Below are 11,275 nucleotides of genomic sequence, written 5' to 3' on the forward strand. Positions count from 1 at the left end.
ATCATAAATTTTAAGGTCACAGTATATCCCATCCCATCCCATTCCGCCACGCTACGCCAAGCCAAGCCATGCCACCCCACCCCACCCCACGCCACAACACCACAACCACCGTCAACAACAATAACAAAAAGAATCATCACTACACAATTGTTGTCTGCAGCACACCACTGCCCACAGATTTGTTCCCACCACAACCATCACCAACAATAACAACAAAAATGACCACCATCAGACATCAGACATCCGACACTACACCACACCACCACACAATCATCGCCTGCACATCAGATAACCACCACCCACAGATCCACCCTTGCCACTACACCACCACAACTACCGCCAACTAAAAAAAAAAAAAACCAACTACCACTGCGCAACCGTCGCCTACACCACACCACCACACATAGATCTGCCCCTCGACACTATCACTGGCAATAACAACAAAATGACCACCATCACACGACCGTCACCTACACCACACCATTATACATAGATCTTCCCCCGATACAACACCACCATAACCACGCAATTGCAGTGAGCACTGCTAGCTGCTCCCAGCGACGAGCTCCAATGTGGTCTCTAGCGACGACAGCCATGTATGACAGGGAGATTCCAAGATAAAGAGAGAGGATGGGAAGAAGAGGAAAAGTAGGGGAAGAAAATAATTAGGGTTCGGTAGTGAATGTTGGAGGGTGGATTAATTTAGGTTTTGGGTAGTGAATTAAATTAATACATAATATTTGAACAAATAAAATTGATACCTGATTTATGCATTGTAATAATTAAATACCTGTTATGGTGTAATTTCCTCTAGTTTTAATTCGACAATCGTAGTGAATTTCAAGCCCTTATCTTCTTTATTTTAATCTTTTCATCCAAATTTTGTCTTTATACCTTTTTTTCCATATTTTCGAGACTTAAGAGGGCACAGAAGCCTTATTTCAAGCCCAGTAATTAGATTCATCAGCTCGGGACTGTGAATTCGAGAAGAACCCACCTCTCGCTCCTCCCTTACTTAAGAACATTGCCAACCATCGGTTTCTTCATTGCTGTCCAATTATCAGTCTCATCTACCCATGAAGGTGCGAATTCATCAAGGGCTATGGGTTCTCCACCGTCCACATATTGGTCCTCAAAGGATGAGTTGGCTCCCTACACCGAAAGGGTTTGAAACTCCAATTCTTCATCATCCTGAGGCGTATGCTGGGTAATTGTACCACCATCTAAAGTCAAAACCATAAATATTCTGGTGGGTTCTGACGATGACAGCGACGAAGACGAAAATGGGGGAATCCACAATCCAATCGAAGGGGCAGTTATCCAATTCAGCCTCCTAGGATGCAGCTGGCTGGCAAAGCTTAATCATTTGAGTGGTTGTGGTGCTATGGCTAGCAATGACGAAATAGAGGTTGGAGAGATTTTTGGTCAGGATGATGGCTATTTGAAGCTATTTGATTGATTAGGCAATAAATGCGGTTAATAAGGTGACGGGTGATTCAATTTAGACATGAAAATTTCACCAATAATTGGGCTTTATTGAGCACTTAATTTTAGTTGGGCTTACTTTGTAGGCATGTTTGTGGGTTTTTGTATACGGGTTGGTTAACCTGGTAATGTTTTAGCGGTTGAAGAACAATAGCATGGTAATGGATTATTATTATTATTTTGGTGCAAAAAAAGGGGTTTTCATTTTTGGTTACAAAGAGAGACATGGGAGTGCACACCGTTGGGTATTGGTTACTTGAGTGATGAGCTAGAATTTTTTATTCTCAGAGGAGTGTTATCTTTGAGTTTTCTAGAATAGGCTGTTTTGTGGGAATTGTTTCAACTATAGCATCTTGGCTAATGAAATATTGCTAGATATTTGACTGGCACATTGACTGCAAGAGCTTTTGTCGGAATATGAATTATGCGTTCGACTGAGTTCTTCCGACAGATAGGGTACATTGCATGTAGCGACACAATTTGAGAATTTCTTTTGAAAATTCTTCTTGGGCATGAGCTCTCTAGAGTGTCTTTAGATTGTTCTTGGAGTGGCTTCGAAGTAGTTCTTGGTTGTTTTTGCACAATTTATTGTTATTGGTCTCTCGTCATCACTATTTTCTGTAGATGGTTGCTGTGATTTAGATCTCTTCTTCATGAGTATAAGTATTGTCATCGTGGCAAGTTCATGATTGCAAATTAATGCTATTACCAGCATCAATTTGAGGAGAGTTGTTAATGTGATTAAATAAGATTACGGCTTGACGTCTATATTATCATTATAATTGTATTATATATATAGATAGATTGTTTTTACCATAGTTAAATTATAGGTTACCATTAGTTAATATTGTAATTGATTACTATCATATTTAGCGGTTACTTTGGTTCTATGTAATGAGAGAATTTCTCACATCGAAAGACATCAAATCTTATTGAGTATATTTGACACCTCTTAAAAGAAAGTTGGAGTTTCTTTCTTGAAGGTTCATGAAATAGATAAAGTGCAAGGCATAAAAGCATTAAACAAAAATTGTGCGGAACATTTTTTTATACTAGAATGTTTGTGCATGTGGTGTCTCGGGTATTGTCACCAATAATAATTGGTTCAAAGCTTTTACCTATTGGAGATTTTGACGATTACTTGGAATTTTCAAATTGATACCTATGTTATTTTATGCGTAAATATTGTGCATTTCTAAAATTATTTTTATTTGAAAAAGTGAGGCATTGCTGAGAATTTGCTCGAATAAAAGTGATGTTGAAAGTTTAAATGGCTTGGATTTAAATAACTCAAAGAAAGTTTGTGATTTTGAGAAAAAAATATTACTTTGCAATTAAAATTTGTTGAATTGAAAAAAAAAAAAAAGGACTAGTTAATAGGTTTACTGCATGTGCAGTGGAAATCTATCACACGTGGTGAAATGGCAAAATTCTTGACGTCAACGGCTAGAAGTCACCTTGGCATCATCAATATTAGATAAATCTATATGCTGAAGTGAACCTCAAAGCAATATCAAACCAAGATGGGGCAAATATCGATTTCAAAAAACATACTTTATACATGTTCCAGTCCTCCATTTTTTTGGGGCTTTTCCTTGTACATGTTTCCTGTTTTGTTCTTCAATTTGAGTTCAAAGTTTCTGTGTCCTTCCCTCTTCAAAATAGTCCAACATATTAAATGTTTCCAAGCTTTCCTTAACTTTTTTTTCTTGTTCTTCTCCAACTTGAATATCAAGAGTCTTCTAATCTTGTCATATCTACCTCTGGGTATAGGATATATGGATGACAAAGGCTTTCAACTTGAATACAAATACTAATTCTTTTCATCAAAAACCTAATATGTACACAATTCTTATAAGTGGTTCACAACAAGACTTAACCGAAGATGTCTATTTGCTCTTATATAGTACTGATTTATTTTATTTGAAAGTTTAAACGATTAAAGAATGAAAAAACTTGTTTATTTTAAATTATGTTTCGGAAATATCTTATCAATAATGAGAACGAGGCTATCTAAATAAGTCCGTAGTCACTGCAGAAGATGGTGCCTAAAGTCTTCTGAAAAAGTATTACTTGTGAAAAAATTCATTAGAGAACATTGGTTCTATAGAGTTGCTTTCCATTCTAAGCAATTGGTTCAACACCAACAGAGTAGCACCGAGGAACTATGTCTAAATGCTTCGTGGTTCAACATGAACAATATATGTTTCCAAACTACTGTTTTCAGAACTCACAATGTACAAAAATGAAAGAAAATTGAGTGTACAAACGAAGTGAGAAACTGAAAAAAAATAAATAAAAATAAAAACCATAATTCTTTTGTGATTTTTTCAAGAGTAATTAATGGCTATGGAACTCTTCTAGAAATTCTGATTATATATACTTGTAGTGCTTGTTTATTTTCCATTTAAGATGTACCTTCTAGTTTGGAAAATTATCTATGCGAATCTAGTCTCTATTCACTTATCTGGTCTTCTAATCTATAGATGCTTTTTTCTATATAGTGGACAAGCCTTTCGATTGCCTGGACATATGAATCACCAGGTTGTGTTTTCTAGCAATAATGCTACTTGTACATCATTATTTATAGATTGATGTACAAAAAGAGAGATAAAAATTGTTTGGAAGAGAGAGAGAGAGAGAGAAATCATTTAAATTTTAATATAATATCATGCCACCAATAAGTACATCAATCTATAAATAATTATCTACACGTAGCACTATACCTTGTTTAAAGGTGAAGGTGTAAGTCTTATCATTTATCTTCTGAAACTTTTGACAAGAACAAATCTTCAACTACATCAGAAGAAGTCTAGTAACACGTTTTCTTTTATCTCAAAAGGAAAATAGCTGAATACAGTTCTTGATCGTTGAATTCTTGAAAGGAGTGTAAAGAAGGAGATCCTTATTGTTGCTAATCTTGCAAAAATATGTTTTGACTTAAATGGAAGAAAAAGGCCAACTATAAAAGTAACAGTGACGGAGATGGATCAAATAAGAATTTCTCCCACATGCTGATTTATGCATTTTGTTTACACAATGTGGCTGATTTGGGACAATCTTTCTTTCAATTCCCTTTCCCATGAGATTTGCGTCTTCTCCTTGGTTTTTGACTTTTAAAGTGACCCTTTACTGCATAAACATCTGTTGTTGCATCTTTGTAAACTTTTTGATCTCGGTATTGTACAGTGTACTGCATGAGAATTCAAGATTCACTTTTTCACAAAAATCGAAGTGGTGGAAAAATCTAGAAGAGAACCCAACAATAACAAAGTTTTATCCTCATCTTCGAGAATACTTCATTCAAATTCAACAAGTCAGCTAGCTGATTAGAAGTGATATGGACGTCCATTGTGATACCTAGTTGATATTGGAAGTTCAAGAGTTTAATTTTCTAATTGAGTCGATTTCCAATTCTCTTTCAATTAAATTTTCCTCTAGTGTTCTCTACATCTTTCTCCTAGATATAACGGATACTTCTGATTATCAGATATAAAAAATTACGAGTTTTTCCAAATGCATTGAGATTGATTTTTGTGTTCATTAGTATCTTCTCCGACTTTTCTTTCAAACCAATTTCTAGTTTTCAACTAATTGGCATGCCTAAGACCACGCATTGCTACATAACGAAATTATCGTACCATGCCAATTGTTAGGAAAAAACAATGTCAAATATTGCTAATGGAAAAATAATAAGAAAGAAAAATACCGAGTCCAAAAAATATAAGAAAAACGAGAACCCAAGAATTTACGAGGTTCGGTAAAATTTACTTATGTCGTTAGGCACTACAAAACCTGTCCTCTAACTTTAAAACAGGAATATTACAAACTTTAGTGCAATTGTGAAATTACATAAAACTAGATGATTTTCGAGATATCATCTTCCTAAACCAATATGAATTTAGAAAAGAAAACAATATTTAACTTTGATTTTTATTTTTTGAGAGCTCTACTACTCCTTTTCTTAGCTGTGACTATGCAAAGAGTTTATAATTTATATAGTTTCCATAAGAGGCTCGTCTTTATTCAACTTCAGACTATTCCCTTTAAAAAAGGGTCTAAATGCTTGTGGGGTACGTCCAAGCTAATATTTTCCCACTTAACTTTCACAATGGTCGTAGCTAGTAGGGAATGCCTTAGCAAGACTGAATGTAGTTCATATAATGAGATTTGACAAAATTCCTTATTGGCTATTCAAATTAGCATGATTCCCTCTATTTTCTCGGGCTACGGAAAACATATGTTGAGATCCGTACAAAAAGCAGGTTCAAGTTAACTGAGAAATCTGATCTAATTCTCGTATTCTAAGTTTATATTTGTACTCCCGGAAGAGACAAGGAAACAATTCGATTTTATGAATTATATTAAGCCTCATAAATTCTCTGCCGGCTGTCGTTCAATCCAACTTCTTCTACCCCCTGTCGGCAATTTCAACAAGAAACCAAATCTGTTCTTCTTAAGGTAGAAAACCAAGAGTTAATTCATTAATTACACGACTTAGCAAGCAAAGTTTGCCACTGATTATGCAAATGAACTTGGTTTTGCGTACTGCTGTCTTTATTTTCTTTTGGCTGCAGCTTCCACTATTGCTTGCTGACAATAGTAACACCGCCACTGCCACCACCACTGTGAAACCTGGCTGCCAAAGCACGTGCGGGAATCTAACTGTTCCATACCCTTTTGGTATTGGCGTAAATGGTGGTTGTTCCCTCAATCCGTCGTTCAATATCAACTGCGATACGTTTTCAGACCCTCCCAAGGCCTTTCTTGGCACAACTGATCTCGAGGTCACAGCTATTTTTGACAACAAAATATGGGTCAAGAATTCCTTGGCATCAGTGTGCTATGATAAATTTGGAAATGCACTTACCGACAACTCGGGGCCTATCAGTTTAATGAACACTTCTTTTAGCCTGTCTACCGAAAACCAGCTCACAGTCATTGGATGTGATGACTATTCGTTGTTAGAAGATATGGAAGATTCCATAAGTGCTTGCGTCGGTAAATGTTCGAAAATCCAGGATTTGAGTGAAGGAGTTTGCTCTGGAATTGGCTGTTGCCAGGCCTCCATAACAAAGGGTTTACAGTATTTCTATGTTTACCTGACAAGCTTGAATGATCATCATAATGTCCGGTCATTTAATCCCTGTGGCCACGCATTTCTTGGAAAGCGGGATAGGTACACGTTTCGCATATCTCATCTCAATAATACGTCGATCTCATTAGATAACGTGCCATTGGTGATTGAATGGGAAATTGGGGACAAAAATTGCACTGAAGCTCAGAATTTGACTGGCATTAACCTATGTTATGGCGAAAGCATTTGTGTTGATTCTGATACTGGAATAGGGGGATACAACTGCAACTGCTCTATAGGATCTGCGGGCAATCCTTATCTCAGTCCGGGCTGCATAGGTTAGTTAATAAGGATTTTTCCCTATTCAATAAAAATATGTACACCATCAGTTTTTGGCCTGGCTATTATCGGGCTAATTTGATGAAACTTCCTCTGCTAGATGTTGATGAATGCAAGGATCATCCATGTGATGAATTTGCAACCTGCGATAACCTTCCAGGTAATTACAGTTGTGAATGTCGGAAAGGATATCTAGGTGATGGCAGAAAAGATGGTCTCGGTTGCTTTCTCGTGCAACCTTCAACATACTCCGATACGAATGAAGGTAATAAATCTCTCATGCAGTTAGTGATGCAGAATTTAGAAAGTATCATTTTTGACATAGGTGGAAAAGACAGTGTTAACTTCTGATGCATGTTTAGGTTGTGGTTTATAGCTAATGAATTCTTAATAAAACTTGCTAAATCTGCCTTTGCAACCAGAGATTATCTGATCCATTGGCTATGATGGTACAATTAACTATCTTAAGATAGGTGCTATGGATTTTTCATACAGGTTTACGCATAGCCTCGGTATTATTGTTCTTATTGGGGGTATTATTGTTCCTATTGGGGGTTACCTTAGTGTTGTACAAAGTACTGAAGAAGAGGAAAAGAAATAAGCGCAAACAGAAATTTTTTCAACGAAATGGAGGTCTTTTGTTGCAACAACAGATATCATCTAATGAAGATGTCCTTGAGAGAATGAAACTTTTCCGGTCTAAGGAGTTGGAGAAGGCGACTGATCGCTTCAATGAAAGCCGAATAATAGGTAAAGGAGGCCAAGGTACGGTCTACAAAGGCATGCTATCAGATGGAAGAATAGTCGCAGTGAAGAAATCCAAGTCAATCAATGCAAATCGAGAAGAGGAATTTATAAACGAGGTTGTCATACTTTCGCAAATAAATCACAGAAATATTGTAAAGCTACTAGGATGTTGTTTAGAGACTGAAGTTCCGTTGCTAGCTTATGAATTCATTTCCAATGGAACCCTCTTTGACCTCATACATGACGAAAGTCCCAATTTTCCATTTTCATGGGATGTGCGCTTGAGAATAGCTGCAGAAGTATCAAATGCCCTTGCCTATCTGCACTATGCATCTTCCATTCCCATTTATCACCGGGACATCAAGTCGAATAATATCCTTTTAGATGAAAAATATAGAGCTAAAGTGTCTGATTTTGGAATTTCGAGGTCTATTGCATTAGATCAAACACACTTAACCACCAAGGTCAGGGGGACATTTGGGTATCTAGATCCAGAGTACTTTCGGTCAAACCAATTCACAGAAAAGAGTGATGTTTATAGCTTTGGTGTTGTTATGGTAGAGCTTTTGACAGGACAAAAGCCAATATCTTCAAGTCCATCAGAAGAGGAACTAAGTTTAGTAACACGTTTTCTTTTATCCATGAAAGGAAAACAGCTTAACACAATTCTTGATCCTCGAATGCAAGAAAATGGTGCGAAGAAAGAGATCTTTATTGTTGCTAATCTTGCAGAAAGATGCTTGGAATTAAATGGAAGAAAAAGGCCAACTATGAAAGAAGTGGCCATGGAATTGGACAAACTTATGAGAATATATTCCAAAAGCTGATTTTATCCTTTTCTTTTCTCGTCTGTACTGATTCATATTCTGTTCTACTGAAACATAAACATCAGCCAATCTTCTGGTACTAAAATTTTGTTGTGTTTTGTTATGCTAATATGGCTTAATTAGTCATATAAATAAAGCTCTATTATTTTGCTCGATTCTCTTCGTAAAATAAGAATGTAGTGTATTTCTTACATGACTTGACAATGGCCAAGCCCGGGGGGACTGATTTTCTTCCCTTAATATGCTTGTTTATCTTAAGCACAATGGAACACACTTTTCTAACAAGCTGAATTCAAGGGTAAGTTCTATCCAATATGCTCATAACAATGATATAAGAGCAAACACCTTTTGAGGATGACTATTTCTTCGGAAAAGACAACGTAGAGAGAGCTACATTTATTAGAAGGCTAGTTTCACGAAGTCACAAATAAGGTATTGGAAAAATTCAGCATTAATATTTGGATTAGAGAGAATTGGGTTTAGGGTGTTGCATATTTCTCTCGTACTAACGAGGAATAATGACTAGTAAATCGAAAGCTAAATTCTATAAATATCACAGCATTTTACAAAGAATAAAAGTGTAAAAAAAAAATTAAAAATAGCCAAATTCCTGTTCTTTCACATCCTTACTTTGGATAGACGAGAATTGTCATTACTTGAATTGGCTCTATCGGAGCTCTGGAAAATAAGGTCAAGGAATGTGATTAGACAAAGAGGTGGTAGAGGGCTCGTTGACTTCAATTTTTGGGTCAACAAATATTATTGTAATTATTATTAACTTTAATTTACATTCTTCTCAAATGCAAAATATCTTGAACATTAATTTGGATTTTTCAAGGAAATATTAAAATATTGAGATACACATAAAGCTTTTAAAAGTTTCTGGTGAATTATTTTGAAACATCAGCAGAAAAGTAATTCAATTACAAAATTGTCATTTGAAATGAATTGTTTACGTTTAAAAATTTCCTATTTACTATAATTAAAAAGATCATTCTTCGCCATTTATTCCACCACAACCTCCTCCATACCAACTCCATTAAACTACTAGTCAAATTGAAAATAAATAAAAATAGAATATGAAATTGCTTGTTATTTATTTAATCTAACAATAGAAAAAATCTATCAAACCCACCAAAAAAAAAAAAAAAAAGGGAACTCCAAAGGCTCAAGATCAACTCATATATGTGAAAAAATGACAAATTATTAAACACTGTTAGAGGAATTTTGTGGATAGTGACACCAAAATAAGTATAATGATGGTTTGTAAATCCGTGCCGAAAATTGGACAGAGTAACAGCAAAGAAAACACAAACAAGAAGAAGAAGAAAGTAGGGACAAAGTCGAGGCAAGAGTTGGACTCTTTGTCCTTAAGTCGAATTTGCCCCGCAACGGTGCCTACGGATTTCGGCAATCGACTCCCAAGATACAACGGCTACACTTGTGTTTGTAGCACTCCAAAATACAAGTACAACGAACCAAATTTAGGCTTATGTACTCCAAGGATGAAATGAAGGAAAATCAAAATAAATGAAATGATTTTGATTTTGGATAGAAGAGAGGATGAGAGATGTTTTGCATATCAAAATGTGTGGAATAGGACACCCAAAGGGTCCTATTTATAGACCATGAAAGGGTGTGGACGAAATGGTTGATGCCAAATCATGCACCCTTTCCAAACAATGCACCTTTATGAAAAGGTGTCTATTTACCAACCATGCGGTTGTGACCTGATTTTCGTCCTTTTTCGTAATTTTCTCATTCATCCGATATTGGTTTTCGAAATGTCAAATATACCCTTCAATACATGCAGAGAAATCAAAATTCTCTTTCAGGGGTGTTGCCCCCGAGCCCCCACGGGGGGCGCTGCCCCCTCGACCCCCACGACCTGACCGAGCAGGTCGATCCCCGTTTGTGCGCCCCGAAGCGACGAAGTGACAAATAATTTTGCCTAAACGGATTGAGTCGAGCTTTTGAATATTTGCCGAAGTCGATACGAAGTCACTTTAATTTCTCGATTTATTTAACCAATATCCAACAATCCCCCACATAAACAGTAAAATGTGGATCAAGAATTAATTTTTGAAAAAATTCATATATTAAGAATGCATATAATATTTATAACGTGACTCCTCAATAATCTAGATTTTTTATGATCGATTATTTTGAAAATAATGAGAATTTTGAATTGTTATGAAATATTGAACTAGAAATACATTTTTCTTATAGGATTGCATTAAGATGAATTTGTAAAGTATTTATAAAATTAATTAATTTTAATTTTGATTACCCACTAATCTTTTTAGCAAATGAAAGAAGATGCGCATGGAAAATGATGTGAGATAATTTTATGGTCTACTTCAAAGATTTAGTGCATCTTGGTACGATGCACCTTCAAAAAGAGATATATGGGATAGTCAAATTCACTATTGATTCTTAAGATAGTACAGAGAATCAAATCGAAATGGTCGAGTCTTGATCCATGGTCACAAAATCAACTTGTTTAGTAGAGGAATCAGAGCTGAGTCGATGGGTTCTATCCGACTTCGATCTGACTCCAATAATTCCAAGAAAAAATGCCTCCTTCCCTCGAGTTAGTAACTCAAAAAACTAAAGGAAAAAACTCAAGTTCCTGAATAATAGGAAAAATAAAGAAGAAAGAGAAAGAGAGCAAGGGGAGCCGTAGAATAGTGAAATCGATATACTAAATTTTGACCCAAAAAAAAATGATATTTGCTCTAAAGTTTGAGAGGGAAAGAAAGGGGCGGGGGGGGGGGGGGGGGGGGGGGGGAAAAAAAAA

At 36.0% G+C, this 11,275-nt stretch overlaps 1 protein-coding gene across 1 annotated transcript; it reads left to right on the forward strand.

Annotated features, from left to right (window-relative positions):
* Positions 1-6,014: 6,014 nt before the first annotated feature.
* Positions 6,015-8,475, forward strand: LOC111385230 (wall-associated receptor kinase-like 6). The gene is made up of 3 exons (XM_023009604.1): positions 6,015-6,900; positions 7,002-7,208; positions 7,397-8,475. Exons 1-3 carry the CDS (start codon positions 6,015-6,017, stop codon positions 8,473-8,475), a joined length of 2,172 nt encoding a protein of 723 aa, XP_022865372.1.
* Positions 8,476-11,275: the final 2,800 nt, after the last annotated feature.

The sequence above is a fragment of the Olea europaea genome, unplaced genomic scaffold (assembly GCF_002742605.1).
Source record: "Olea europaea var. sylvestris unplaced genomic scaffold, O_europaea_v1 scaffold311, whole genome shotgun sequence".
NCBI lineage: Eukaryota > Viridiplantae > Streptophyta > Magnoliopsida > Lamiales > Oleaceae > Olea > Olea europaea.

What these genes read in the sequence shown, in the direction of transcription:
- LOC111385230 (XM_023009604.1), top strand. Translation starts at nt 6,015, where the DNA reads ATGAACTTGGTTTTGCGTACTGCTGTCTTTATTTTCTTTTGGCTGCAG. An exon ending in TCTCAGTCCGGGCTGCATAG is followed by an intron (nt 6,901 to 7,001) that starts GTTAGTTAATAA and finishes TTCCTCTGCTAG; the next exon opens with ATGTTGATGAATGCAAGGAT. An exon ending in AGTGATGCAGAATTTAGAAA is followed by an intron (nt 7,209 to 7,396) that starts GTATCATTTTTG and finishes TTTTTCATACAG; the next exon opens with GTTTACGCATAGCCTCGGTA.